Consider the following 26,575-nt stretch of genomic DNA (forward strand, 5'->3'; position numbering starts at 1 on the left):
GAGGTAGCAGGGCGGCGAGCCTGGGGACCGTGGGGTGTAGCTGAGCAAGGCGGGGTGGGGGGGATCTTTGGGGTGGCCTTGAGTAGAGCCTGGAGCTGTCCTGCAGGAGGATGGAGAGAGCAGTGACTGCCCAGAGGAAGAGGGGGAGAAGGAGGGGCATCCTGGCCCAGGGGACCTGCGGCAGCCGAGGGGGAGGGGTGCCATGGCGCGGAGGCCTTTCCCATCCCCCTCTGCCCTGGGCCCTGGCTGCTTGATGGGCAGCCCGGCCCCGCCCCTGGGCAGCCGGCAGGCCAGTGATTGGTTGGCGAGCTAGAGCCGCTTGGTCACCATGGGGACGCTCCGGAGGTGAGGTGCGCGTGCCCAGTGCCCAGCACCAGGAACTAAATCTTCATAATCTGCCGGCTGGGAGGGTGGGGGTGGGGTCGTGCGCGACCCTGGCCTGGGGGAGGGCGTGGCCTGGGAGGCGGTCAGGGCTCACAGTGGCCGCCCCTCCCCCACTCACTCTGGTTCCAGGTGCAGAGCCGTTTGGGCACCTGGGCGCCACCAGGAACCACGCGGTATTCACCTGACAGTGACCCCGGGAGCTTGAGCGTAGCTTGGGCCTCTGCCTTCTCAGCTGATCAAGCAGGGGGCTGGGGCAGGGTGTGGAAAAAAGGGGCCTGGAATTTATCTGAAGTGTCCAGCCCCCTAGTTAAAAGTTTGTCCTCCTAGATTCCCCAGCAATGCCGTGCTGTCTGCAGCAGGGGGCGCCCTCCACAGAGCTTTGTTGGGCTGTCACTTCAGGAAAGCAGGGATGGCCCATGAGGTGCCAGGGGTGCACCCGCAGCCCTGGCTCTGGATGTTCAGTGCCATGTGGCCGTGTACCAAGGGCAGATCTCTGTCTGCACAGGCTGCCAGGATTGGCCTGGGCCTCCTTGCTGGAGGGAGTGACTAACGGGCAGGGGTGTCACAGTGGAGCCATCCTTCCTCAGGCAGAGGTTGGAGAAGTTCGAGGGTCTGCTGTGGGGAAGGGGTCCTGTGGGGAGAGGGTGTGAAGGGGCAAGGCAGTGGTGAGCTGGAGGAAGAGGGGGGCACTGGCTAGGCCCCATGCAGCCCCTGGCGTGTCCGAGGACCTCTGGACCTGCGGCAGGCAGGTCAGACTTGAGGCTGCAGCCACTCACTCCCAGGCCCTCCAAGCTGGATATGGCTTTTGTGGGGTGGAGGGCAGGAGGCACGCTCCATGGCCGCTCCGCCCCTGATGGCCCCAGTTTCTGGCAGAGGGACCCTGCCCCCAACTCAGGCTGGGGCAAGGCTAACCTCTTGGCGCCCCCAGCGGGGACGGCAGCGCTCACCTCCTGCCCAGGGATGCTCGTGAGAATAGCACAGGGCCACGTACCTGGGGGGAGGGGGGTCTTAGGGGCCAGCGGGTGCTGAGGTGGAGCCTCACACCCAGGCCTCTCGTTTCAGACGACTCCTCCTCCGAGAGCGGCAGCGGCAATGGCTCCTCCACCCTGAACCCGTCCACGTCAAGCAGCACACAGGGAGACCCCGCCTTCCCCGAGATGAATGGCAACGGCACCGTGGCCCCCGTGGACTTCACTGCCGCCGCCGAGGATCAGCCCATCAACCTGTGCGAGAAGCTCCCGCAGGGCTCAGCGCTCGGCACGCCCTCCTACCCCTCCGACGCCGATGGACTGCGGAGCCGCGTCAAGTACGGGGTGAAGACCACCCCCGAGGTGTGTGGGGCTGCGGGACTGCTGGCCCGCCAGAGCCGTGAGCCTCTGCCGAGCCCGTACACGGCAGGGTTGTGTGGGGCTGACGTGAAATCACACATACCGGGGTTGTGACACCAAGTCAGGGTGGTAGCCGTGGCTGCTCTGCCATCATTGTCCTGGGGAGGCTCTGGAATGGGAGACCGCTCAGTTGACCTCGAGCAAGGCCCTCACTTCTCTCAGCCTGCATCCCCATCTGTGAAGTGGGGTTGTTGGCCTCTGCCTTGGTGGACGTGGTGGGTGATGTGTGGCCTGGCCCTCTCTGCCTCCAAAACAGAGTCTGCTGTGAGGAACAGCAGCAAGTGGGCTACATTCAGCACAGAGGCCCAAGGCCTCATGTTTTCTGGCTACTCTGCATGCCTGTCCCCATTCTACAGATGGTGCAGAAAAAAGGTGAGGCCTTTGTTTGTGGCCCCAGGGATGTGGATGTGTGAAACTCAATAGACCAGGCTAATGCCGGGCGGACAGGTGCCCCACCATTTGGCGCTCCCCTCCCACTCCCCTGTTGCTTCCGAAAACCATCTCCGGGCCACTGAGGTCTCCTGCAGCAGTGCAGTGTGGCACCGGGGGCGGGAGCTCTCCCGGGGGGGGTCTTCTTCTGCCCGGGCTAGGGGGGCCAGAGGTGCCTTCTCAGAGCCCTACACTCCTGGGCTGCAGCCACGGGCCCCTGCACAGGTTCCTTCCCCTCCCAGGGCCTGTTTTCTCTTCTGCAGAGGGTGTGGGGTGGGTGCCAGTGCTGGCTTCCAATGACGTGTCTCGTGGGAAGGTTCTGTACAAATGAACGGGTGTCCAGTCATCACTGTGTGTCTGAGCCCAGGCTGCGGGGCAGGTACTGGCCAGAGCACTGTCTTCCCTTCTTTGACTGGGTCCCAGGGGCAGGCACAGCTGCTGCCTCGGCAGGCAGAGAGCCAGAGGGGTGGAGTTTGCCACCGCGGCCTCAGGCCACATGTGTGGACCATGGAAGTGAGATGGGAGCATGAGCGCCGCCGAGAGCTCTTCTGTCTCCTCTGACGCTGGCAGAGGATTGGCCAAAGAGCACCTGGGAATGTGACTTGCCCAAGGCACCTTTGACCCTCCGTTGTGAGTCTGACACAGCCCAGCGGGAGGCCAGAGGACCTGGGTGTCCTTTCCCCTTCAGAGTCTATGTGTGGGTCAAGAGATGGGCACGAGGCCAGGGACCCTGGGAGGGCCGACCTCGGTGGGTGTGGTCACGTGGAGGCTGGTGGTGGCAGCTACCATGGGACAGGGCACCAATCAGTGTCTGTCTTTATGCATTTGTCAGCAAGAGCTGTATGTCGTCTGGGCCACTATGTGGCCACGTTGCAGGGTGTGATCTGCGGCTGTTTGTTTCCTGGGCCTGACTGCCTACTAGATGCCCACCTCCTTGAGGGCAGGGACCGTGTCTCCAGGACACTGCTAGTCAGGGTACCACTGAGTGAAGTCAGGACTCGCCAAAGCCGCAAACTTTCTAAAGGGCAAATGTCAGTGGTCCTCGGGGAGCCTTCCCAGAGCACGTGTGGCAGTGGGCAGGAGACCGGATGGGAACTGAGCAGTAAAGGATGAAGAAGATGGAAAAAGCGGAGAGGAGAGTGGGGAAGTGCATTCCCAGGAGAGCTGGGGAAGGGTCTTGTTCCAGGAGGGGCTCAGGGGGTGGGTCCCTTCTCTACTGCAGGACAAGGGGCTGTGCCTGGTTCCCAGTGGGCTGTGCCTGGTTCCCTCTCCCCTTTCTACACACGCTCTGCATCGGGGCCCACGGTGACTTCCAGGGGTGGCGGCAGACAGGAGAAGCCCAGCCCGGGAGCTGCGAGGATGCCCTTTTGCCTGATGGGCCCGTCTCTTTGGCTGGTTCTCTCCCAGCCCATCTGTTCCTCATCCCCGACAGACAGCACACTCACTGCTTTTGTGACAGCTCGGTTGTCAGCTCAGGGTTGCAGCCCCTTGGGGAGCAGGGAGGAAAACCCCGAAGCCAGAACAGATCTTGGCACAAGCAGGAGAGGCTGGCTGGTGGCGGGAAGGAGCCCTTTCTGTGTTTGCCTTTCCCTCGTGCGATGAGGCACGTCCTGACGTGGCCACTGCTGCCGAGTAAACCACTATCCCCTCCGCTGAACTCCTCCAGGGCGCCAGGCCTCTGCATGTGTGGTTGTGGGCAGTCCTTCCTACAGCCGCCCAGGGAGGGGTGGCAGCATCGCTGTCCCCGTGTCACAGGGGAAAGGAGCAGAAGGAAAGTGACTTGCTCAGGGCCTTGCAGCGTGGCTCACATGGCAGCTGGGCGTGCTCGCCGCGCCTGCCCGCACGCTCACCGCGGCCTGACCCTCTGCCACCCCCGCCCTCTCAGTCCCCCCCCTACAGCTCGGGGAGCTACGACTCCATCAAAACCGAGGTCAGTGGCTGCCCTGAGGACCTGACGGTGGGTCGGGCCCCCACAGCAGATGACGATGACGATGACCACGACGACCATGAGGACAATGACAAGATGAATGACTCTGAGGGCATGGACCCTGAGCGCCTCAAGGCCTTCAACGTGAGTGCCCGCCCGGGATGGCTGGCTGGGGCGGGGGCTCAGCCGGGCCAGCCCTTCCCACAGCCTGTGTCTCCTGCAGATGTTCGTGCGTCTCTTTGTGGACGAGAACCTGGACCGCATGGTGCCCATCTCCAAGCAGCCCAAGGAGAAGATCCAGGCCATCATCGAGTCCTGCAGCCGGCAGTTCCCTGAGTTCCAGGAGCGGGCCCGCAAGCGCATCCGCACGTACCTCAAGTCCTGCCGGCGCATGAAGAAGAACGGCATGGAGATGGTGAGCCCCAGGCCCACCAGTCCCAGGCTCCCCGCACCCTCCCGGCCACCCGGGCGCTTTTCCCACAGCCCTTCCAATACCCCTGGAAGCAGGCATTGTGGCCCCTGGTTCACAGAGGAGCCCAAAGCCCAGTGATGCCCTGCCCACCTCTAGGGCAGGGTCTCTGCGCCCTAACACTGGCTCCATCCCCATTCTGCTTGCAGACCAGACCCACACCTCCCCACCTGACCTCGGCCATGGCAGAAAACATCCTGGCAGCTGCCTGTGAGAGCGAGACGAGAAAAGCAGCCAAAAGGATGCGCCTGGAGATCTACCAGTCCTCTCAGGTGCCTGCTCGCTGCCAGCCACTGGGAGGGTGTCCTCAGCCATCCCGCAGATACTACCATGGCCCCTGGGTGCAGAGGGAGCAGGGAGAGGGCATCCTCAGATGGGAGATGGAGATGCTGGGGGGAGGGGGGCGGGTGGGGGGAAGTCAGAGGAGCCCAGACACAAAGGCCTTGCGGACCTAGGAAGGGAGTCTGGACTTCATCCCGAGCCCTGAGAGTGTCTTCAGCCGGGCAGGAACAGATGAACTCTGCCCTGAAGATAGATGAGCAGATAGGGGGCTGGGGGAGGCCCTGGGCAAGGCAGCCAGGGGGAGAGGCAGAGTCCTGCAGGTCCCGCACCGGGTCCCGGCAAATCTGGGGCCACCACCCACCCCTGTCCAGGGACCGTGGTCAGGGCTTGCTGCCCCTGTGGTTCCCCAGCGCCTCCCTCCCGCTCCGCAGGACGAGCCCATAGCCCTGGACAAGCAGCAGTCCCGGGACTCCGCAGCCATCCCCCACTCCACCTACTCACTGCCAGCCTCCTCCTACTCCCAGGACCCTGTGTACGTCAACGGTGGCCTGAACTACAGTTACCGTGGTTACGGGGCCTTGGGCAGCAACCTGCAGCCCCCTGCCTCCCTCCAAACAGGAAATCACAGTAATGGTGAGTGCGGGACACCAGGCTCTGCGGCTCCCTGACCAGCCACCTTGGGAAGGGGGCGGGGCAGGTGGGGAAGCAGCAGAGGCGCCGGAAAAGTGACTCCTTCTTGGCACAGGGACCCTCCCCGTCTCATAATCTTAGCCAGTCCTTAGCTTGGAGGGCAAGGTTAACAGGAACAGCGTTCCACTCCTTTCTTGCCTCCTCGGAGGCTTGCTGGGCCTCTCCCTGGTCCCCTGCCGCTGCCCCACCCCCGCTCCACGGGCCACTGTGCGCAGAGTCCCAGCCAAGGCCCCGCCCTTCACCTGAGTTGAGCCCCTCCACACCCTCGTCTCACCCAAAATGACCAAGTCTCAGTGAGACGGTCGCTGGCCCAGGTCTTGCGGAGTTGATGGCAGAGCCAGGATTTGGTCCCAGGCAGGTCACCTCCCTCTCCAGGCCACCGCTTAGGACCTCACCTGTGAGATGAAGGTTCTTCTTTTTAAAAGCATTTCTTAGTTTTTTTAAAAAATTTGTTTATTTTATTTATTTTTGGCTGCATTGGGTCTTCGTTGCTGTGCTCAGGCTTTCTCTAGTTGGGGCGAGTGGGGGCTACTCTTCGTTGCTGTGCGGTGTGCGGGCTTCTCATTGCAGTGGCTTCTCTTGTTGCGGAGCACGGGCTCTAGGCGCGCGGGCTTCAGTAGTTGTGGCACACGGGCTCAGTAGTTGTGGCTCACGGCTCTAGAGCGCAGGCTCAGTAATTGTGGCTCACGGACTTAGTTGCTCTGTGGCATGTGGGATCTTCCCGGACCAGGGCTCGAACCCGTGTCCCCTGCATTGGCAGGCGGATTCTTAACCACTGCGCCACCAGGGAAGCCCCGAGACGAAGGTTCTTTCACCTGGGAGCAGGGCCCCAGCCCTTTCTGCTGCACTATGGGGCCCCACCTAGGTCACCTGGGGCAGTAGTTAGCCGTCTGTCCCCCCACTCTAACCCCAGGAGCTGGTGATTCCCTAGGTGCCCCCGTAACTCTGCCCAGGTGACTCTGATGCAGACGGAACACAGGCCAGTATTGGAGAAACAGTCCCCAAAAGATAGAAACCTCCCCATGGAGCTAGGTGCTGCCCTGAGTGCGGACCTCAGGCCCTTTCACGCTGAGGCCTGGGTGGCAGGTGCGGCAGGGGAAGAGCGGGTTCCCCCGGTGGAGGGCAGCCTGGCGGCCTCCGGGAGCTGGCGGGGTCAGGTAGGGGTGATCCCAGGGCCTCTTGAGCCAGGCATCTAGATTTAGTTCTGTGTGCAGCGGGAGCCACAGATAGGCTTTAACCAAAGGAGGCTGTGAATTGTGCTGTCTGCCCTTGTGGTGAGATTTTAATGGGGAGGACAGGAGGCAGAAGCAGTGTGCTTTGGGGGTCGTTCAGAGGCGAGAGGAAAGGCTGGGGGTGACAGCAAGTGGCTGCTTGACGAGTAGGTTAGAGGAAGGTGCCGCCCGCAGGCCAGGGAATTCTGGTTCTAGGTCTTGGCTGAACGTGCCTGAGAATTCCTCTCAGGCCCTTGTCCTTGGCCGCGGGAGACCCCTTACTGTTCCTGGGCAGCGATGGAGGCGGCTGGTCCCTACCCATGGCAGAAAGCCCAGACACCCTCGCTCACCTTGCCCCCCGCCCCACCGGGAAGTACGTGCGGGTCCCTGGAAGATTCCTGCCTGGGCTTAACTTCTCATCCTTTCCTAATGCCTCTTAACCTAAAATAAGAGGCCGCCTGGCCCTAATCCCTGAGGCTGAGGCCAGAGTGGCCAGCTGCAGCAGGGGTGAAATGGCTGTCCCAGGCGGGCTGCTTTCCTTCCAGGAAGGAGCACTATCTGACAGCCCTGCTGAGCGGGGACCCTGGTAGAGTGTGTCTGGAGACAGGTGCGGGGCGGGAAGTTAGAGCCCCCCCTGGTGCGCATGGGAAGAGTCCTTCCCAGGGGGCAGGCGATGGTGATAGGCCCCCACCTGGCACCACACGGCAGGGCCTGTCTCGGGCCGCAGCTGCCAGGGCTGCTCCGGCCTGTCTTGAGGGCCAGGCCTGCCGCCCTCCTGCCCTGTTCACACTTGCCAGAGAGGCTTCAAGAAAGGCCACTAGCTTTGCCCCTGCACCTCAGTCTCCCTGGTTCCTTAGAAGTGGGTGGTGAGGTCACGGAGGCCGAGATCTGCTCGCTGACCTCCTGCCTGGGGCAGTGGCATCCTGTGAGCACTGGGTTTGGGTCCAGCAGTTGGAAGAACAGCACAGGCAGTCCCGGTCCCACTGCCCCCCCAGCAGCAGCCCTTACACGAGGGTTCAGCCCGTTTGGCACCTGGGCTGGGCAGTCGTGTTGGTGGTTCAGAGCTCCTCGCTCGGATCATGGGTGGATCTGGAAATCCAGGTCAGCCCGGATAGACTCAGGCTCTGCCTGTCTTACCTGGGCTGCTGGGCAACTCGCACCCGCTCCGGCCCCTCTAGCCACCACCTGGCCACCTGAGTGTCTGCCTGTAACCAGAGCCCAGAAGGCCTGCTCTGAGCATAGGAGTGAAGAGGACAAGGCTTGGGGGTGGAGGGAGGAAAGAGAGGAAGCCCAGGGACAGCTCACACCCATGTGGCAGGCGGCTCCGGCCTTCCTCTGCCATCCCCAGCCAGAGTCTGGAGGGGACCAAACCCTGCAGCAGCCGGGAGCCAGCGCAGGCACCCCTGCCTGCTCCCAGACTATCCCAGCAGCCACCCATGTGGGAGTCAGCCACCTGCTTGGCTGCTGTTCCCAGCAGTTCCCAGCCCCAGCCCAGTCCTTCCTCCTGTGTTTCATTTGAACGGACTTCCCTCGACCCTCAATTCCAAGGATGTTCCTTAGCAGGCCAGTTCCCAGGACGTCCTGCGTCACGTCCCTGTTCTCTGATTAGAGAAGAAATAACCCCATGTGACAGACTGTCCCGTCTTAGATTCCAACTTCCTTCCCCATCTGGGGGCTGCACCAGCTTCCTTTTAGCAGTAGTCGTGTTTCCATAATTTCTCCCAAGATGTTACTTCTGGTCTGTATGTCTCCAGTGACAAGGGCTTGTCCATCTCTGTAGCACCACAAGAACTATAGGGAGTTCCCTGGTGGCCTAGTGGTTAGGATTCCGGGCTCTCACTGCCGTGGCCCGGGCTCAGCGCCTGGTCAGGGAACTGAGATCCTGCAAGACTCGTGGTGCGGCCAAAACACAAGAAAAAGAAGGAAAAGAAAGCAAGCTGCTGCCACTGTAGGTGCAGTAATGATTCACACTGGCTGTCAGAACCAGTGGGGTAGTGGGGAGCTGGCTGGTAATTGAGAACTGCCTCACACACCCATGTACAATGATCTCTGCTTATGGGGGTTGGGGGCTGGGCAGGGCACAGGGAGACGGACCTCGCTGGGTCACAGAAGGCCTCCCGAGCAAGCTTCTGCTCCCACACTGCCAGATCCTCTCCTTTGGCGGTTTTCTTGCTGAACACCTCGAAAGAAGGCTCAAATTCCAGGAGCTTCTGTGTCTCCTGGAAGCCCTTTCCCAGTGGGCCTCCCGTAGGCTGAGCATCCCGAGCCGCACCGAGGGGTTCACCGGCGTGGCTCAGCCCCAGAACAGTCTCCTCGTGCTGTAGCTGAGGGCCAGGGGCCCAGGGAAGTTAGGAATCGCCCATGGCGGGGCCGAGCAAGCCGCCAGTCCGGGCTTGCTGACTCCAGAGCCACGGCGCACCCCACAGAGCCATTTGGGAAAGGTGGAGAGGAGACCAGGCCTGGTGGCCCCAGCACACACCCCCAGTGTGTTTCGGTAAGACTGCAGGCACCCTCTTTGTTGCCACCGTTCAAGGGCAAAGGGGAGGTGATTTCTCTAGAGGGCCCCTCTGGGTCCTGTCTGACCTTCCGACCTTCACCCACCCACCCCATGCTGTCCCGTCTCAGCAACATTAATCTTCCATCTCGCTTGGGCACAAGAGAACTTCTCAGAGGCAAGGGGCTTCGAGGTGCTGCAGCCCATCAGGAGGAGGCTCAGCCCCCAGCGCCTCCCTCCACCTGCCCCTCCAGCCGCTCCCGGCAGGGCGCGCTCCGTCTGGCCGCTCCATCCCCGGCCTCTTGCCCAGGCCCAAGCAGGGCAGCCCAGGGCAGCCAGCCTCTTTCTTGCTCTTCCCCGGCGGCGACGGCGGTTGAGAAACCCCTTCCTTGTCTCATGAGGCGCACACATGGGTGCTTCTTCTCCTGGCCTTCTGGGGCTCCACTTTGGACTCTGTCCGGGGCTTTCCACACCCTGTCCCCCTCGGGGGCGTCGGACCCCCACCTACCGGCAGTGTCTTAGCCACCCCCTCCCCCGCCAGCTCGAGGCGGCCTCCTCACCCGGAGACCAGAGCCCAGAGTGCGGAGGCCTGCCTGACAGTCCTCAGAGAGCAGCCGAGGTGCGATGAGTGCCAGGGAGCTGGGGTCAGAGTGCTGCCCAGCCTGAGGCCAAAGCCTCCCCCCGACCCCATCGCAGGATCACCCTCGGGCTTAACAGAAAAGCCCACGTCTTGTCTGCAGGCCCCCTTCTAAGCATCAGGGGTACAACCGTGGAGACAGACGAGGGCCTCGGGCCCCCACGATAGGGGAAAGGGTGCCCCTCCTCACCCTGGCTCCCCTCCTCGCAGGGCCCACGGACCTCAGCATGAAAGGCGGGGCCTCCACCACCTCCACCACGCCCACGCCCACGCCCTCCAGCAACAGCACCAGCCGGACCATGCCCACCGCCCAGCTCAGCCCCACCGAGATCAGTGCCGTGCGGCAGCTCATCGCCGGCTACCGGGAGTCCGCCGCCTTCCTGCTGCGCTCAGCAGATGAACTGGAAAACCTCATTTTACAGCAGAACTGACCCAGCGGCACGTCGAGTGCACTACCCTAGGGAAGGAGGCTCTCCCAGCCCCGGACCGGCTTCCCGCCTCACCAGTTGGTACCTTTTGTTTTTTTGAAAGAGGTGGATGCAAAAGAGCTGTTTCTAGCCACACTCCAAGCGCCTGAGACTCTGGGCACAAGGACACTTTTTTTTGGAATCTCACCACACGGGTGCTCTGACCTGCTTGGAAGAGGCCAACGGGGCAGCTTTGGAAGGGCTGGGGCTCCCCCTGACAAGGCGCTGGGGCCGCAGCTCTATTTAGAATCATCTTCGTGGACCCTGATGTTAGAATCCCACCCCCAGATAATTACCTTTCAAGTCTTAGGTGAGCAGAATTGCATATTTATTGAGAAAAACAAAGTGGACCCTTTCTTCCTCTCCCCTTAGTAATTTATTTTTCTGAAAATGGATTCTTTTGTGTTTGTACAGATTGCCAGTCTGTGTCTGTCTGATCAGAAGGATGTATCCCTGTGACCTAACATTCCATATCACTACACTGGCGCGGGCTGGGGGCCGGCAGGGCTGGGGGCAGCGGGGGCACCGGGCTGGCTGTCCCTCTGAGCGCCCAGCCCCGCCAAGCAGGAGGACCTCACCCACACCCACTGCAGAGCAAAGACAAACAAAAGCGGCTCCCCCTCCCCCATCCCACAGACGCCCCAGTCACACGGTCACCCGTATTCTACCTCACACTCCAGCGTGGGCTTTTCCAGGATGTGCCCTGAGCCTGTTCTGAACGGCTGTCTCCCACCTCCCCCACCCAGTGTGTCTGCCTGGGAGGTAAGTCCAGAGGGGAGGCCAGGAGCTGGATGGAGCCCAGGGAGGAGCCCCTGGCCCCAGCGCTTGACAGGACAGAGTGCTGGGGCACAGGCAGCCGGTCAGCTGGGCCCTTGCCCTCACCCTGCCCCCAGGGAGCCAGGTCTGAACACTTCTCCGCACAGGCCCTGGCCCCTCGGACACCGGCCGGGAAGGGCCCCCGACCCCACCCCCCTCATTGCTGCAGGGTGCGCCCCTGGCTGTCAGGAAAGGCAGCTGCGAGCTCCTGGGTGGACCGGGTGGACCGCAGCTCCTGTCCCCTGCCCCCGTGGCTGGAGTAAAGGGACCATCAGCAGAAGTGGAGAAGCCACCTGGGTTCTCCCAGGACCGGCCCTTCTGCAGGGGCCGGTCCTGGAAGAAACCCATAATCCCTGGAGTGTGAAAAAGGGCAAAAAGAAAAGGCTGGCCTGGTTTCCTTCCTCCCCGATAGGCACTTCCTCTTGCTCAGTGCAATACCTACCAGTGCTGCTAAAACCAGGGATTTGCCCAGACCTCACAAGGCCCACAGGGCCTCTCCATGCAACACTCCGTAGCCATGACAGCAGCCCTCTGCTGCCTGCCCCTGCCCGGAGCTGGCAGAAGCCCTCTGTTGCCTTTCCGCCCTCAGAGCAAAGAGGTCCCGGGGAGCCAGGGCCGAGGGGACCCTAGGGTCGAGAGCCGCTCGACCCCAAAGCAGGCACCCCCTTCCCAAACCAGCTTTTCTGCAGCCAACTGCCTCCCGGCACTGTGGCAGACCACCCTCAGGAGGGGTGGTGAGGGGGCTCCAGCGTGGATGCCTCCCCCTCCTCGGATCCGCGACTGAGCTACGGGCCCCGGATCCAGAAAGTCGGAAGGGCAGGGGGTCCTGCTTGCTTCCAGCCCCGAGAGGTTGAGGGTAGTCTTTGCTCTCCCAAGTGGCCTCCAGCAGCCCCCACGCAGCCACACCACCTCTGCCTTCCATCTGACCAGTCCCCAGGCTCCAGCCAGGGCCGGGACGCCGAGACCCGCCGTCAGCACAGCACAAGCTCCAGTGCCCGAGGCCGCTCCCACCCCCCAGCGTCCACACGTCCCGCCCCCATCTGCTCAGTACTGCTCGCGGACGTTTGAATTTGTGTAAATATTTATTTTTGTGTGTGAACAATACTACAAAAAGTAATCAGTAGATCTTTTGCAAAATGTTACCCCAGGCAATTTGTGAAAATCTTAATGTTGAAAACTGGCACAGACAATCGCCGCCTTAGAATTCTTGACATCAACTGCTTCACATGTCATTTCTCCCCCCAGAGGCAGTACCCAAGCCAGGCACAAACGGTTAGCTTTTCTGAACACACAGGAGTGAGAAAGACTGGGGAAGGGGCTTCCGCCACTACCCGCACAAGGGATTAGATCTGAAGCTCAGTATAAGCTACAGTGTGAAGTCGTGTTTTTCTGAGTCAAGCTTGTCCTAACTGACCACCTTCAGCGGCCTTAGCACCGCGATAAGAGTGTAGGTTCAGTGTGCTTCAAAGAGAAAGGAAGCAAATGATGATAGCGGTCAAGGTCCACTGGGGCTCCCAGAGCCCCTCCAGGACAGTGGATCCCGTCACGTTGACCCCACCTCTTGGGTGGGCTCCTTCCTAGTGAAGCTGCACGTGAAGCCCTCGTGACGGCAGAATCAGGAGCAAGTTACTGTGTGGAAACAGGATTCCATTAGCTAGTCCAGTCAGGGAACTTGTTCAGTTTTGCTTTTGTTTTAAAAGATGCAGCGTCAACCCCATCCCTCTCCTCCTGACTTGGAGAAGCACCAAAGAGCTGGCTCTGCTGAAGCCAGCTCGCTGCTGTCCCCCCCTCACCCCAGGGACTGCCTTCTCCTAAAGGGAGCGTCTGAAGCCCTGCCCCACAGCCAGTTCTTACGGAGGGCCTCAGGGCACAAATAGATCATTCGGGATCCTACGTTTAAGAGGTAATGCAAGAATAGAATATACCAGTTCCAGAGTCTTTGCAGGGGGCTAACTAATCCCACAAGGTTGGAATCAGAGGAGAAATGGGGATTTGGTCTTAGTGGTGGGTTATCTGGTAGACCAGTGAGAGTACAACCCATCTAAAACTCATTTTACCGTCACCACTCAGTTTATACCCAAGGACAGTGTTGAGGGGGAGGGGGACCGGCAGGGGGTTGGAAAGTTTTAGAAGATATCAAACAAACAGGTGGAACCCAGCCATCCCTATTCCCAAGGGCCACTTACGACTCCAGGGGTGGTTATAGGATTAATTACCAGTTCATTTTCAAAATGCTGCTTTGAACTCAGAGGGTTGATACTTTTAATTTGTAATTTTTTGTAAAACTTTTTACAAGATAGTAAAGTATTTCACCAGAATACCAGTTTCAATCCGTCCATGGTCTGATTTTTATATAATTTAGTGGTGCTTTAGAAACTTTGTTTTTGTTGTTTATGAGCTAAACAGCTCAGTCCTTTTTCGCCTGTATCTACCTAAGACCAATGTGAACCTTTGTATTTTTGCTCCTAATTTTGGACTCAGTGAAAGTGTACTGTTTACATGTACAGATGCCCCGGTCCCTGTGTGTCCTGCAAGACTCGCTCCTGAGGAGGAAGGTGCACCTCAAAGCTCATCTGCTTAGCAAAGCCACAAAACAAAAACCTCTCACTTTTTACCTATGTTTCCACCTAAAGACAAAAACAAAAAACCTACGCCACACAGAACTCAGATTTGCTGAAAAATACTTTTCTAAGCTCAGAAAAATCTCCATGCGGCAGATGGCCCATATGCCTGTGTCATATGGTCCATTTAGGAGCAGGGCTCAGAAGACTTCCTACCGGCTGCAGGTGGGACACTGCGTGGACTCATGAAAAGTGAAAGTAGGACTTGGCTGCAGAGCCGGGGGTGGATATAGCTCTTCTCCTGACAGCCTGGGAATGGGAAAGTCACGTTGACTCATGGGAGCTTCAGGGTCAAGCCACCCAAGATTTAGGGACAACCCAAGAGGTTTCCAATCCCCTGGCATAATTTAGACACGTTGGGGAAGAGCGCAAGTTCCCTACCTGAGATGAGTTTTAAGACTTTCCAATGCAGATGGTATAAGCATTTCTTCAGGGTCCCCTGGAGGCAGCTCATTCATGAGGCATCACCTCTGGGGAGGGGCAGGGGGCTCCAGACAGTAAGCATATGGCACTTAAGACAAACAGCAGATGGCACCAACTTTTAAAGATGACTCTTTTATTACTTAATCAATGGCTTCACCTCTAAATTATATTTTTACAGATATGCACCTATGCAACTTAACGTGGCTCTTCTAAGCAGGTGAGGACTTCCTCCTCAATGCTCTATAAAAATTATTTGTGTTCTATATAGTGAGTTTTTCCAGTAAATGTGGCTTAATCTTTTAATTCTTAGAATGTGTCTTCTCTATGTGATGCAACTAAATTCTGTTTTGTTTGTGGAATGACTAGCACAGGCCAACTCCCTCTCCCCTCACTTAACAAAAGACCAATGAGCTGTTAATCGAGCTGTTATCTCCATGGTATTACTTGCTAAATGCACTGATTTCATAAGTATGTGGAATCCTTTTTCTTTTGAATCTGTATATCATATATAAGACTGAATCTACTTAATAAACACTGAATAACAAACTGAATGCTTTATTTCCACTGTGTCCTCTCAACAGCAGCACTGCCAGCCAGTTCTGTTCCCTCCAACTCTAGTTTGGCACTGAAACACCATTCTACCAGTAGATTCCACCTTTTTTTAAAAAAAATTAATTTATTTATATACTTACTTATTATTTTTGGCTGCGTTGGGTCTTTGTTGCTGCCCACGGGCTTTCTCTGGTTGCGGCGAGCGGAGGCTACTCTTCGTTGTGTTGCGTGGGCTTCTCACTGTGGTGGCTTCTCGTTGCGGAGCACAGGCTCTAGGCACGCGGGCTTCAGTAGTTGTGGCTCACGGGCTCTAGAGCGCAGGCTCAGTAGTCGTGGTGCATGGGCTTAGTTGCTCTGTGGCATGTGGGATCTTCCCGGACCAGGGATCGAACCCCGTGTCCCCTGCATTGGCAGGCAGATTCTTAACCGCTGCGCCACCAGGGAAGTCCCAGATTCCACCTTTTCCTAGCCAATAAGCTAGCACACAGAAGGTCCTTCGTAGATTTTCTTGAACAAATGAACTTGTCACTTTTTTTGGCACCTCACCCTTCAGAAAGGGAAGGAAATGGACCTTTCCTGGTCCTCGTCAGGTGCCCAGCACAGGCGCATATCATTTTGAAATCTCACCGTTGCCTTCCCAGGGAGGTGCTCTGGCCCCACTTACAGATGAGAAAGAGGGCACACCGGGTGCACACCTCGCCTGGATTCAGCCAGCGCCCAAGCAAGGTCTTAAATGCAGCTGTTTCCCTGCAAATCGCCCTCTTTCCACTCCCATCCGCCCAGGGTGCAGCTCTTCTGAGACTGAAACCAAACTCAGGCGGCTGGGAAAACCGAGGAAACACCATCCCTGGTCCTGAACCGTCAGGACTTGACACTCCATTCGACCCAACACCTGGGATCCCCTTGAAGGAAACAAAAGGGCTGCTTTTTTTTTTTTTCAAAGACGTTTACTTGTATGCAGACTTTTTTCATCCTGCATTCAATTTAGGTTAAACTTTGAGGAAAACTTTCAGGAATGTGACTGGGGCCAAACCTGATTATCAGGAGTTTAAAAACAATTATGTGTGAGTTAAAAGCATAAATGTAATTGTTAACAATTGCTTGTATATACACCCCCCCACACACACTATGTGGCAGTCGTTAAACGTTTATTTTTTTTGTAAAGGCAGAAGAATCTCTTTTTTTTTAAATGAAATTCTGTGCAGTAGCCAAATATATAAAACAGGTAAAGGGAGATGGGCCAACAGTTTGAAAGTGCTGCCCCGAGGGAGTCTATATACCCTGGGGCTGAGATTCGTAAGAGGAGCAAAAGGTGGCACTTCATCTTCTCAGATGCAGGTAGGGACCCAGAGCAGCAAATCCTCAGTGATGCCATGATAGTGCCTGTCCCACCAAAACTACCACTGCTGAGAACCACCAAAGGACCATGAACTCCCCCACCTGGGACAACACAGCCAGAACCCGGGCCCACGGCACACGGTCCGCGCTGGCCCAATGGAAAGCACTCACCTCCAGGCGAAGCCGCAGCCAGCCGCGGGGACACTGGGATCCAAGGAGGAAGCGCTTGTGGACAGAGAAGGGCTGCTTGGTCTCGGCCCGGCTTCTTTAAATGGAGCTCCAGACCACCGGTGTTAAGCGTCGAGGACGACATCAAAGGGGACGCCCCCATGGAACAGCGAGATCAAGGCTACTCAGTGACCCGAGCAGGCGAAGCTCAGCTTACTTGGTGAGGAGGAGGGGAGACCATGCCTGTAACGCACTTTTAAATCTAAATGCACTAGTGAAGGTCAGTAGCTACAGACTATAGGATAATCCTTTGCAAAGTCCTCTCTCCCCTCTTTTGTATAAACCCAGATTTTATTAGGTTTATTATCAGTCAGGGGGTTCTTCAGTGAGGGGCTCCAGCTGCTGGCAGGGCGGAGGGGAGGCTCTTAAACCGTCTGAAATAATACAACTTTGTGTGTGCGTGTGCACGTTCCTGCGGGGAGAGGGTCCAGAGCTCCCACTGGACTCTCAAAGGAGCCCGTGTTCCCAGAAAAGTTAAGAATCACTGCGCTGGCTTCCCTGGTGGCGCAGTGGTTGAGAGTCTGCCTGCCAATGCAGGGGACACGGGTTCGAGCCCTGGTCTGGGAAGATCCCACATGCCGCGGAGCAACTAGGCCCGTGAGCCACAATTACTGAGCCTGCGCGTCTGGAGCCTGTGCTCTGCAACAAGAGAGGCCGTGATAGTGAGAGGCCCCACGCACTGCAATGAAGAGTGGCCCCCACTTGCCACAACTAGAGAAAGCCCTCGCATAGAAATGAAGACCCAACACAGCCATAAATAAATAAATAAATAAATAAAATTTAAAAAAAAAAAAAAAGAATCACTGCGCTGACAGCTGTATTTTTGTTACTGTCATCCTTACAGAGCTTCCGTCTACACCTTTTGGTTGTTAGAGATGTTCATTCCAGGCTTTCAAAATAATGCACAAAGAGGAAGCACAGGGCACTGTCACCATTTGGTTTCAAGTATTAACCTCCAGGGTCACAGAGCCTACCCTCTCCATCACTTTGAACGGCACACACACACACACACACACACACACACACGGGCAACACAGCCCGTGCTGCCTCCTCTCAAGGCACAGGGCAGGCAGACGCTTTGGGCTTTTGTCCCCGAGGCCGGAGGGACGTGGCTACTCTGTTGAGTGTAAACACACACACACACACACACACACACACGCATCCCTCTCAAGCAGGGTCTGACTTCCTCATGAGCAGGTCGGACATGAAACAAATGGGTGACACTGTGCCTGGCCAGTAAGACAGCGCTCTTTCCAGATTCTGAAACACATTTCCTTGTCCTTTGGACCATGAGTAAAATAAGCCTCTCCTGCCAAGTACTCAGTCTCTAAACCCAGGACTATGCACTCAACTGTAGTGAGAGGCTGAAAGTCAGACATCCACTCAGCTCGCACCAGCCCTCAGCGCGCCACATGGGCCCCCCTCTCCACGGCTCCTCCCTGGGGTGAGGGTCAAGCAGATGACAGGAGCCATGATCTCTCCTGTCTCGGTACCATGCGAGCCAGCAGGATGGGGTACTTCCTATGCACCGCACACTATGACTTTATGCAGTAGCAACTCTCAGCCCAAATCAGTGATGAGAAAGTTGCCAGGGGCTTAGTGACTTACCCCAACCACTGAGCTGGCAAGTAGCCAGGCCCCCACTCTAACCCAGCGCACGTTCCACCTCCCTGCTGAGATGCAGTTGGCAACGTCAGGTCCCAGCCCTGGCTTCCAATACATTCTAAGCTCCTGCAGAAGTAATTGGGCAAACAGATTCCATGACATGAAGGCACACGTACACATCACCACCACCAGGCAGTTACCCAGGCACCACAAAGCCACCTTACCATGACTTCTCTATCCGCACCTTGATCAAATCGCAGCACCGCAAAACGACAGCTTGCACTGCCCCAAAACATGTTCCAACGTGCGTAAAATCTACTTTCTCCAGTTCACGGGGAACAAATTAATGGATACGTATTTTAATTAATCTTTAAAGTCAACCCCTGCAGCCTGTCATCTACGCAGGTTCGTCAACCAGCGTCAGACCCCATTTCGGGCCGGCCCCCCCCACTGCTGCTGGCCCAAGATCCTCCGCCAGGAGGAATCTCTCAGGCAACCTCGATCTCAGTAAGGCGGTTGGGATGAGCAGCTGTGGAGGGGCGTCACAGTTCACGGCTTCGATTCACAGGCGAAAAGGACCCCCATCGGTTTCATGAGATTTTGCTTCCAGTCCACATGGTGGATAAATGGGTAAGTTCACCACGTCATGCTCAGTCTGATGAAGACCAGCAACGCTGACAAGTCGCACCTTTGGGACCAACGTCTCAAAAGAACTCCACACACGAGGGACTTCCCTGGCGGTGCAGTGGTTAAGACCCCAGGGGGTGTGGGTTCGAGCCCTAGTCAGGGAGTTAGGGTCCCATATGCCTTGCGGCCAAAAAACCAAAACATGAAACAGAAGCAATACTGTAACAAAATTCAATAGACTTAAAAAAATGGTCTATATAAAAAAAAACACAAAAAAACAAAAAACTCCACACACTAGAAAATCTGCTCCAGCGCCGAGGTGAAGTGAGCCGGGGTCTGCCTCCCAACCCAACCTTCCTCCCAGCCCAGCAGGGCGGCCGCAGAAGATGACCGAGACCACACGTGCAGGTTGTACAGGTTTATTTTTCCAAGACCACAGAGACATACAAGAGCAGTGCTTTCCCTGGCGGACCAGTTTCCAACTGTCCCCTAGGGTGGCCCCAAAGGTCACAGCAGAAGGAGGAAGAGGGTCAACCACGCTTGTGCCTCTGCTCCGTCTTTGGTAAACAGACTCTTGAAGTTGACAACCTGGACTTGGCCAATAACTGCATTTAAATCACCACATCTTTGCCAACTTCCCACTCATGCTTCAGATGACAGAAATGCCACAATGGATGCAAAGTGGGGGAAAGAAAAGACCTTTCAGATGAAATGAGACTTGAAGTCACACCAATTTTACAGCTCACACAGACGCACTCACACAGGGAGACCTACGTTCAACAAGGAAGACGCTCCACTCACAAGTCGAGGTACAAGAAATAAGGCAGGAAGCAGGGTGAGGTGACACAGCTATGGAGACATCTACTTGCTGGAAACGTGTTGGGAGAGAGGCTGGCAGCTGGCATAGCTGTTTCTTCCTTAACCTGCTGTCAAAAGTATGTCCAGTGGCCCCAGGAAAGCATGCTCCCAGGTACAGCTGACAGGTGGGGAGCCCGGAGCCAGGTCCAGAAGGCCCACCTGGGGGCTGCCCAGGGCACTCACCCTTGAATCCAGAAGCACTTGACACTGGTGGTGGTGATTTGTCACACATGGCAGCGAGCCGCCAGTGAAGGTCGGAGGAGAAGCGATGAGCAAGACGCGTTCGCCCAGCGGCAAGCAGCTGGGCTGCCCGTGGCTCTGCAACTGCAGCAGGTCCACCGGCTGACCGGTGACAGGGCACCAGGTCAACTGGTAGGTCCCAAGTCAATCACTCCACCCCTCACGTCGGGCAGCACAGCACGCAGTGGCTCTGACACAGGTGGAGAGAAGTCAATTACACCACTTTAATGCAATGATGCCGAAGACGTAAAATAAGGGAGAGTCGTTCGTGTTCTCTGTACAATACATCCATTTACAGAATCGGCCAGTACTGTGTACAACATATAAATACATGATAAAACATTAGAGGTGCAGAGAGCATACTTACAGAAGCCAGAAGTTCACTTTATACATCCAAGGATAAAGAGTTAAAAATATAAAAATAAGAAAAACACACTGCTTTGAAATGTAAAATGACTTTCACATACACAGGTGCGTGGAGATGCCCACTCCCACAGAGTCCAAAGTGACGGAGAGGGTGTCGAGCAGACAAATTCACCTGCCAAACGTCTGGACACCTGACTTACAAGGAGGAAAGACAATCCTATGCCCGACCCATTGTCCAAGCAGGTCTATTCAAGGTTCCGAAAGCTCCTGTGGGCCAGTGGATCATTCGGAGACAGCCAAGTCCCAAACTGGCTTCAGCAACAGAACCAAAGGTCAAACTGGCTCCATCAACTGGCAAATGACTGTGACCCTGAGGTCAGCAGGTTCTTAAGCCCCCTGGTGGGCACTGCTGGGAGTTGCTTTAACCCTGTGCTGGCTTCTTCCCCATCAACTCCCGGAGGAGCAGTGGGAGGAAAGACGGCAGGGAGGGGGCAGTGGAAGACTGACATTTCTACTCAGTTCGGGTAGGTTAGTCCCCTTGGTGGAGAACACAACCTTCTTGCTTCAGCTTCAAGTCCCTCTGAGTCTCAAGGAGGCTCCCCACGCCACACCAGGCTCTGTCTGTGTGACAAGAGCTCGGGCTGGCCGGCCAGCCTTGGGCAGCCCAGCAACCTGCCCTGCAGGAAACCATTCCAGCAAAACCAGAAGGCCGACAAGTGGCCGAGGGGCTTTAGCACTACAGATTTTAGGGAGAGGCAAGAGGACTCTTGCCTAGAGAGACAGAGTCTATTTTATCAATGATATCCTGTATACAGATTGAAGATCCATCATTATCAAAATACACACACTAAATATACAACTTTTCCCATGGCCATAATTTATTATCTCACCACAAGGCACAATACACAGAGCTTTGAGGGTCCAATACAGTCATCGTGACAGAACGCACCACAGCCCTGGCACATGATCATGGCTTTCAGGCTGCACGCACACTGGAGTGAGATGCTTTCCACCGTGCTGCTGTCGGTGAACATCTGCAAGGAAAGTGATGCGCTGTGGCTTGCACCAAAGTTTGCTTTGTGGCTCAGCTGCACCACACTTCCGGCAAGGCCTTTGGCAAAGGTTGGGGAGCCAGAGGAATAATTAAAGCTGGTGGTGGAACTTAGTTGGAGTTTGGAAAGCTTCCCATAAAATGCCTGTTTGATGTTGAGCTGGGAGGGGATGGAAGAAGGCTCTAGAGGCTGACTGAGCCCTTTCCCAGGCTCTCGGGGTAATTTCCAGAAGGGCAAATCAAGGACGAAGGGCATCCCTTGCAAGTGACCCATCAGCCCCCGAGGACTGGGCCCCGCTACATTTCTGTTCTCCGCATTCGCCTTGAGAGGCCCCCCACCAAAAGTCTTCTCGCTCTTGCTGCTGCCAACAGAGGCAGGCGGTGGCCTTGGAGCCCAGTCTTCCCTGGCAGTCTGTACCCCACCAGACACAGAGTTTTTGCTTGCCCCCGACTTCCTGCTGGGAAAATCGGGAGGGGCGTCAGCAGGCAGAGGCGCTGGCTCCACAGGCCGGGGGCACTGAAGGGCTGCAGCCTCGCTTCTGGAGCCAAAGAGCTTCTTCCCTTGGCCTCCAGCACTGTTCTGATCACCCAGGGCCGGACCTGCCTGATCGGGACCCGAGGAGACCACATTTGGAGATGAGAAACAAGGGGCTCTCGAGGTAGTGAGATTTCCCGGACTCGTGCCTGGGGCAGCACTTGAATTACTGCACTGGGACAGGTCACCAGCTTCCTTCTGATCTTCAAAACTAAAGGGAGAGAACTGCTCTTTGGAATCCACTTCTACTTTCCCAGGGGCAGCCATTGGATTTGTCACTGGATATAGGGAGTTTAAACTCAGGGCGTGCTTGGAAATCTTTGGGGGTGTTCCAGGAGCCTGGGCGGCCTCCAGTCTGGCGAGGCCGGTGCTTGCTTCACGGCTCTCAGGTAGAAGAGACTCCTTCGAAGCTCTTAAAGAACTGGGACTGCTACTGCCAACCTCACAACTGCTTTCCCCAGGGTCTTGCAAAGATCCCATACGCAAGGAGCCGCCATGGCTCTGCTCTGTCGTAAGTGGGAGTCGTGGGGATTCGGGTTTGCTGCCACCGTGGGCTGGACGAAGAACCTTCTCTAGGGGCAAGCTGCCCTGCAGCAACTGCATCACGAGGGGGTTAGTAGCCTCCACCGAGGACGCAAGCCTTCCCAGGGACACAGGCCTCGGCTGGTACTCAGTACTGGCCAGTGACAGGGAGTCTGGGATCTTTTGGGGAACCGCACATACTCGAGACACCCAGCTCTGTGGAGCAACCATCCCGTCTGTCCTTGTGACCAGACTCAGGTCACCGTTCACCTTGGAGAGTGAGGTGGAGCGGTTCCAAATGTGTTTCTCACCCTGCTCCACCGCTGAGGACCTCTTCGGCACTGCGGCTTCACTAGGCTCGGCCTCAGTGCTGTCCTCAGAGAAGTGGCCTTCCAAGTCAGAGGCTGTGTCTGTGGACTCGCTGTGAGGACTCAGCACTTCAGAGTCTCCACTGATTTTCAGCTTTTCACCTTCCAGCTGTCTGCAGTCATGGCCGGTGCTGGCAACGCACCCTGGAGATGGCACTGTCCAGAGTGAAGCCAAGTTGTCGGGGGGATCCAGACCCTCCTCAGCTGTCAACCCCCCAGGTGACACTGGAATGAGGGGAGCAGCTTTCTCCCACTCCTCTCCAACCTGCGGCTTAACAGATGGGACGTCTTCCCTGGAGTTGGGTTCAGGCTGTCCCACTGCCTTGTCATTTGACAGGCCAGGCATCCAAGGAGCAGCACCAGTGGAGACGGGAGCCTCGGTTTTCAAGTTTTCTTGTCTAGTAGCACTTTCCCTCGTGGGTGGGCCCGAGTCACCAAGTCCTGATTCGTCATCAAATGGTCTGTCCTGCAGGGAACCGGCCAATGATGGTTCAGGGATGGGACTGGGGGTCACATTCACAGGATCCTTCACGGTGGGATTACTGTCACTATCTGGAGCCTGGCCGGTTCCTTCTTCTAATCCAACATCCCCCGCTAGAGCCTGAACAGGACTGCTCTCCAGGGGGATGGTGGGTCCTTGCTCCTCGTTACCCCTTTCCCAGGAAGTGGCATCAGACCCACATTCAGTTCTACCTCCCAGATGCAACGCAGGCTGCTCAACTAATCGCTCAGGTGCCGGGGTTTTGGAGGGCAGTGGGGGTAAGGCCTGGCGTGGCTGGTCCCCAGTGGGAGCAATAGGGAGTCGGGAAGCATCTTCCAGCCCGCTTCTGAGGCCATCTGGAACCCTCTGTTGTGGGTAGCTCTTCTCCTTTCTGGGAGAAGCCAGGTCCTCTCTCCTGGCTCTGGACACGGCAGTTCCAGGATGGACATGCTCCCCATTTAGAGGACAAGGCGGCAGTAGTTGTGTTCGCTGTAGATCTGACGCACACTCTCCAGGGGTACCTGGGGCTCCCCTGGGCTCAGGGTGGCCACAGGCCTCACCACCATCACCACTGCTGATGCCTCTGCCACCTCCCTCATCGGTGGCCCCGCCGCCACCTCCACCCGGGCCACCCCCCCCTCCGATGGCAGTGGTGGCCGCCTCTCGATGGCAGTGGTGGCCTCTCGCCCCTCGGACCTGCAGAGCACGGGCTTTAATGTCTGCAAGGGTCCTGGTGCCAGTCCAGCCCCGGCAGGAGGACTCCGTGATGGGGACGATGCGGGGGCATATCTGGTAAGTGGGCTGACCTTTAACCACCCAGGGTGGTTTGATACGTGAAAGTTGAATCTGCAAGAGAAAAATAAGAAAACAGTTTTAATTGACTGAGCACTCTGACCTAGGAGCTGTAAAGCTAAATCGCGACCCTAGTAGCTTAGAGGTCATGGCCTAGAGAATCAAATCATTTTCCTTAAAAATGAAATAATCGGGCTTCCCTGGTGGTGCAGTGGTTGAGAGTCTGCCTGCCGATGCAGGGGACACGGGTTCGTGCCCCAGTCTGGGAAGATCCCACATACCGCAGAGTGGCTGGGCCCGTGAGCCATGGCCGCTGAGCCTGCGCGTCCGGAGCCTGTGCTCCGCAACGGGAGAGGCCACAACAGTGAGAGGCCCGCGTACCGCAAAAAAAAAAAAGAAAGAAATTATCATGGTAAAATGGCTGTCCAAGACACCACACCATTCTGAGAAGATTCTGCTCAAGGGCTGTTATATGCCACACTTCTAAATTTAATTTCTGGTGGGACTGTGTGAGTCACTACACAAAAAATCTACCACCACCTAATAAAAGATTTTAAAACCCCAAAGGATTCTGACCTCTAGAGGTAACTTCAACAGAGTGAACAACCAAGTGAGGAAGAGAAGAACCGTATCCCCCTGATACTCCAGTCAGTCTCAAGAACGCCTCTTGTACAGAGAGAGCTCTACACTCCCGCGTACTTCACACAAGGGCCCGGGGGCCTTCTGTCCCTGTAAAGGAGCCCCACTGATCTCCCGTCCCTCAAAGGGGCCTGGGCTCAGGGCAGCCAGGATCAAACAGCCTCCTACCCGGATGGGCGGGACTTTGGGCTCCTCTTTGGTGGGCTGTGGCTTTTCGGTGTGAACACTTTCAATTGTGTTACGAAAGGACTGACGATCTTCAAGCCGGGGCTTCTTTTCGGGAAAGGATGCAGAGGCCGCCTGCTCAAAGGATTTCCTCTTCTGATCCTTGGGTTCCTGATCCACGGTCTCCTGAGGCAAGCTGGGAATTCTGTCTGGAGATGTGGAGACACGTGCCAGGTCGTCTGGATCGGGCTGGATCCGGGAAGCCACAGTTTCCACCGGGAATTCAGAACTCTCTGGGTTGGGTGCTGCGGAGGATGTGCCAGGCAGGTGGGGACCACCCACCCCTGCTGCATCGGTCTTAGCCTCCCCATCCTTGTACAGGGGGATGTCTGGTGCCACAGACTGTGTGTCTTTAGCAACCTCTGCTTGTTCTGGCTCCTGTTTTTTGTACAGATTCCTTCGGGCTCTGGTTCGGAGATCTGGCCGAGAGCGTTTCTTGAAATGCCCATCTCGCTGCCGGGTGGCCGGGCCACGCTGCGGTCGTGTTGATTCTCCCGAGACACGCAAGTCACTCTTGATTTCAACCTCCTCCTGGCCCACATTCTGCTGCAATGACTCTTCTTTGCTTAAACCCAATCTGCAAACCAAACTCACATTATCAGTTACAGGGCAGAGAGGGCACATCCACTATGAATAATATACACCCAAATATTAGATCTCTCAGAACAAAATACATCTGCATGGTATGTAACACTAACCATAGAAAAACCTATGTTAGCTTCCCCATGAAGGGCATTAAGCTAAATAAGAGTCACTGCAATCGCCACATTCCTGGGTGACACAGCAGTATGCATGGCTTTGAGAACACACCTGCCTCTGTTCCCCCAGAAACCACACTAGGACTCACAGCACCAAGGGCCTTACTTCTGTCCATAGTAGTCTTCGAAGAACTTTTCTTTCCATTGTTCCACCTTCTTTTCCTTCTCCATTTCCTGTCGTATCCTGACTTGCATCTCATGAGTGAATTCGCCTAGAGAGAAACAAAACTCTTCAAGTGGTGCATTAAGGATATTAAGGTCTGTCTTAGGAAAAGCCAAATCTTGCAGTTCTACCATGTCAGGAGTTTTCAAAATAACACGTGACTTTGGTGAGCTTGGAAATCATATTTTCAACCCTCACTATCTTCCTCACGCTGGCTCCCGTCTCCCCCAGAGGATCTCTCACATGGCGCTCTTCTCCAGGACAGGACTAACACACCTATTCTAAGGGAGATCTGCCCTTCCCTCGGGTAATCAGTCCTTCAACAGCAAACAACACATTGATCAAAAAAGCAGAACAAAAACCAACAAGAGAATCGTTCTTATTCCACGCGCAGAAAAAAGTTGACACAGCAGGCTCAGACAGGCCTGCTGACAAGGTGGGCCCCTGGCTGACATCTGGGACCTTGGATTTCAGGAGGGTCCCCACCCCATAACGGACAGGGAATGGCTCACTGTGCCTGAACAGTTGAAGCAAACCAGATGGTTTATGGTGAGCACCTGCTTTCCTTTGGGGAATCTGGAATTTGGGTCTGGGTCAGACAGAGGCTTCCTACATGATCAGCTCCCAATAAAAACCATAGGCACCAAGTCCTTGACGAGCTTCCCGGCAGACTACACCTGTGACTACGTGCGGTCACAACTCCTTGCTGAGGGCACTGAGCACATCCTGTGGGACGCCACCGGGAGAGGATCTCGGAAGTGTGCACCTGGTTTCCCTGGACTACACCCCAGACGTTTTTTCCCTTTTTGCTAATTTTGTTCTGTATTCTTTCACCAAAATAAACTACAGCCATGAGTACAACTACATGCTGAGTCCTGTGAGTCCTCCTAGCAAATCACTGAACCTGGAGGGGAGTCTCAGGGACCTCCCAGTGCACTTCCCACGTAGCTTCCCCACAAAACTGAATTACGAGAAGCTAACAATCACTC

At 56.4% G+C, this 26,575-nt stretch overlaps 2 protein-coding genes across 4 annotated transcripts in view; one reads left to right on the forward strand and one right to left on the reverse strand.

Annotated features, from left to right (window-relative positions):
• Positions 1-14,748, forward strand: part of NOL4L (nucleolar protein 4 like) — a gene marked incomplete at its 5' end in the record, with an annotated part of 131,482 nt that extends 116,734 nt beyond the window's left edge. For both annotated transcript variants that reach the window (XM_082644853.1, XM_082644854.1), the window contains 6 exons: positions 1,447-1,715; positions 4,087-4,272; positions 4,352-4,543; positions 4,747-4,869; positions 5,311-5,512; positions 10,122-14,748. In XM_082644853.1, the coding sequence (XP_082500979.1) occupies positions 1,447-1,715; positions 4,087-4,272; positions 4,352-4,543; positions 4,747-4,869; positions 5,311-5,512; positions 10,122-10,342 (1,193 nt within the window). In that variant the 3' untranslated portion in view covers positions 10,343-14,748. The remainder of the gene's footprint in view (positions 1-1,446; positions 1,716-4,086; positions 4,273-4,351; positions 4,544-4,746; positions 4,870-5,310; positions 5,513-10,121) is intronic.
• Positions 14,749-19,890: 5,142 nt separating this feature from the next.
• The window catches only part of ASXL1 (ASXL transcriptional regulator 1), a 68,257-nt gene continuing 61,572 nt past the window's right edge, over positions 19,891-26,575 (reverse strand). For both annotated transcript variants that reach the window (XM_082645406.1, XM_082645405.1), the window contains 3 exons: positions 25,530-25,635; positions 24,609-25,242; positions 19,891-23,855 (listed from right to left, as the gene is read on the reverse strand). In XM_082645406.1, the coding sequence (XP_082501532.1) occupies positions 20,934-23,855; positions 24,609-25,242; positions 25,530-25,635 (3,662 nt within the window). In that variant the 3' untranslated portion in view covers positions 19,891-20,933. The remainder of the gene's footprint in view (positions 23,856-24,608; positions 25,243-25,529; positions 25,636-26,575) is intronic.

Source organism: Mesoplodon mirus, assembly GCF_964341445.2.
Source record: "Mesoplodon mirus genome assembly, chromosome: 15".
Taxonomy (NCBI): Eukaryota; Metazoa; Chordata; class Mammalia; order Artiodactyla; family Ziphiidae; genus Mesoplodon; species Mesoplodon mirus.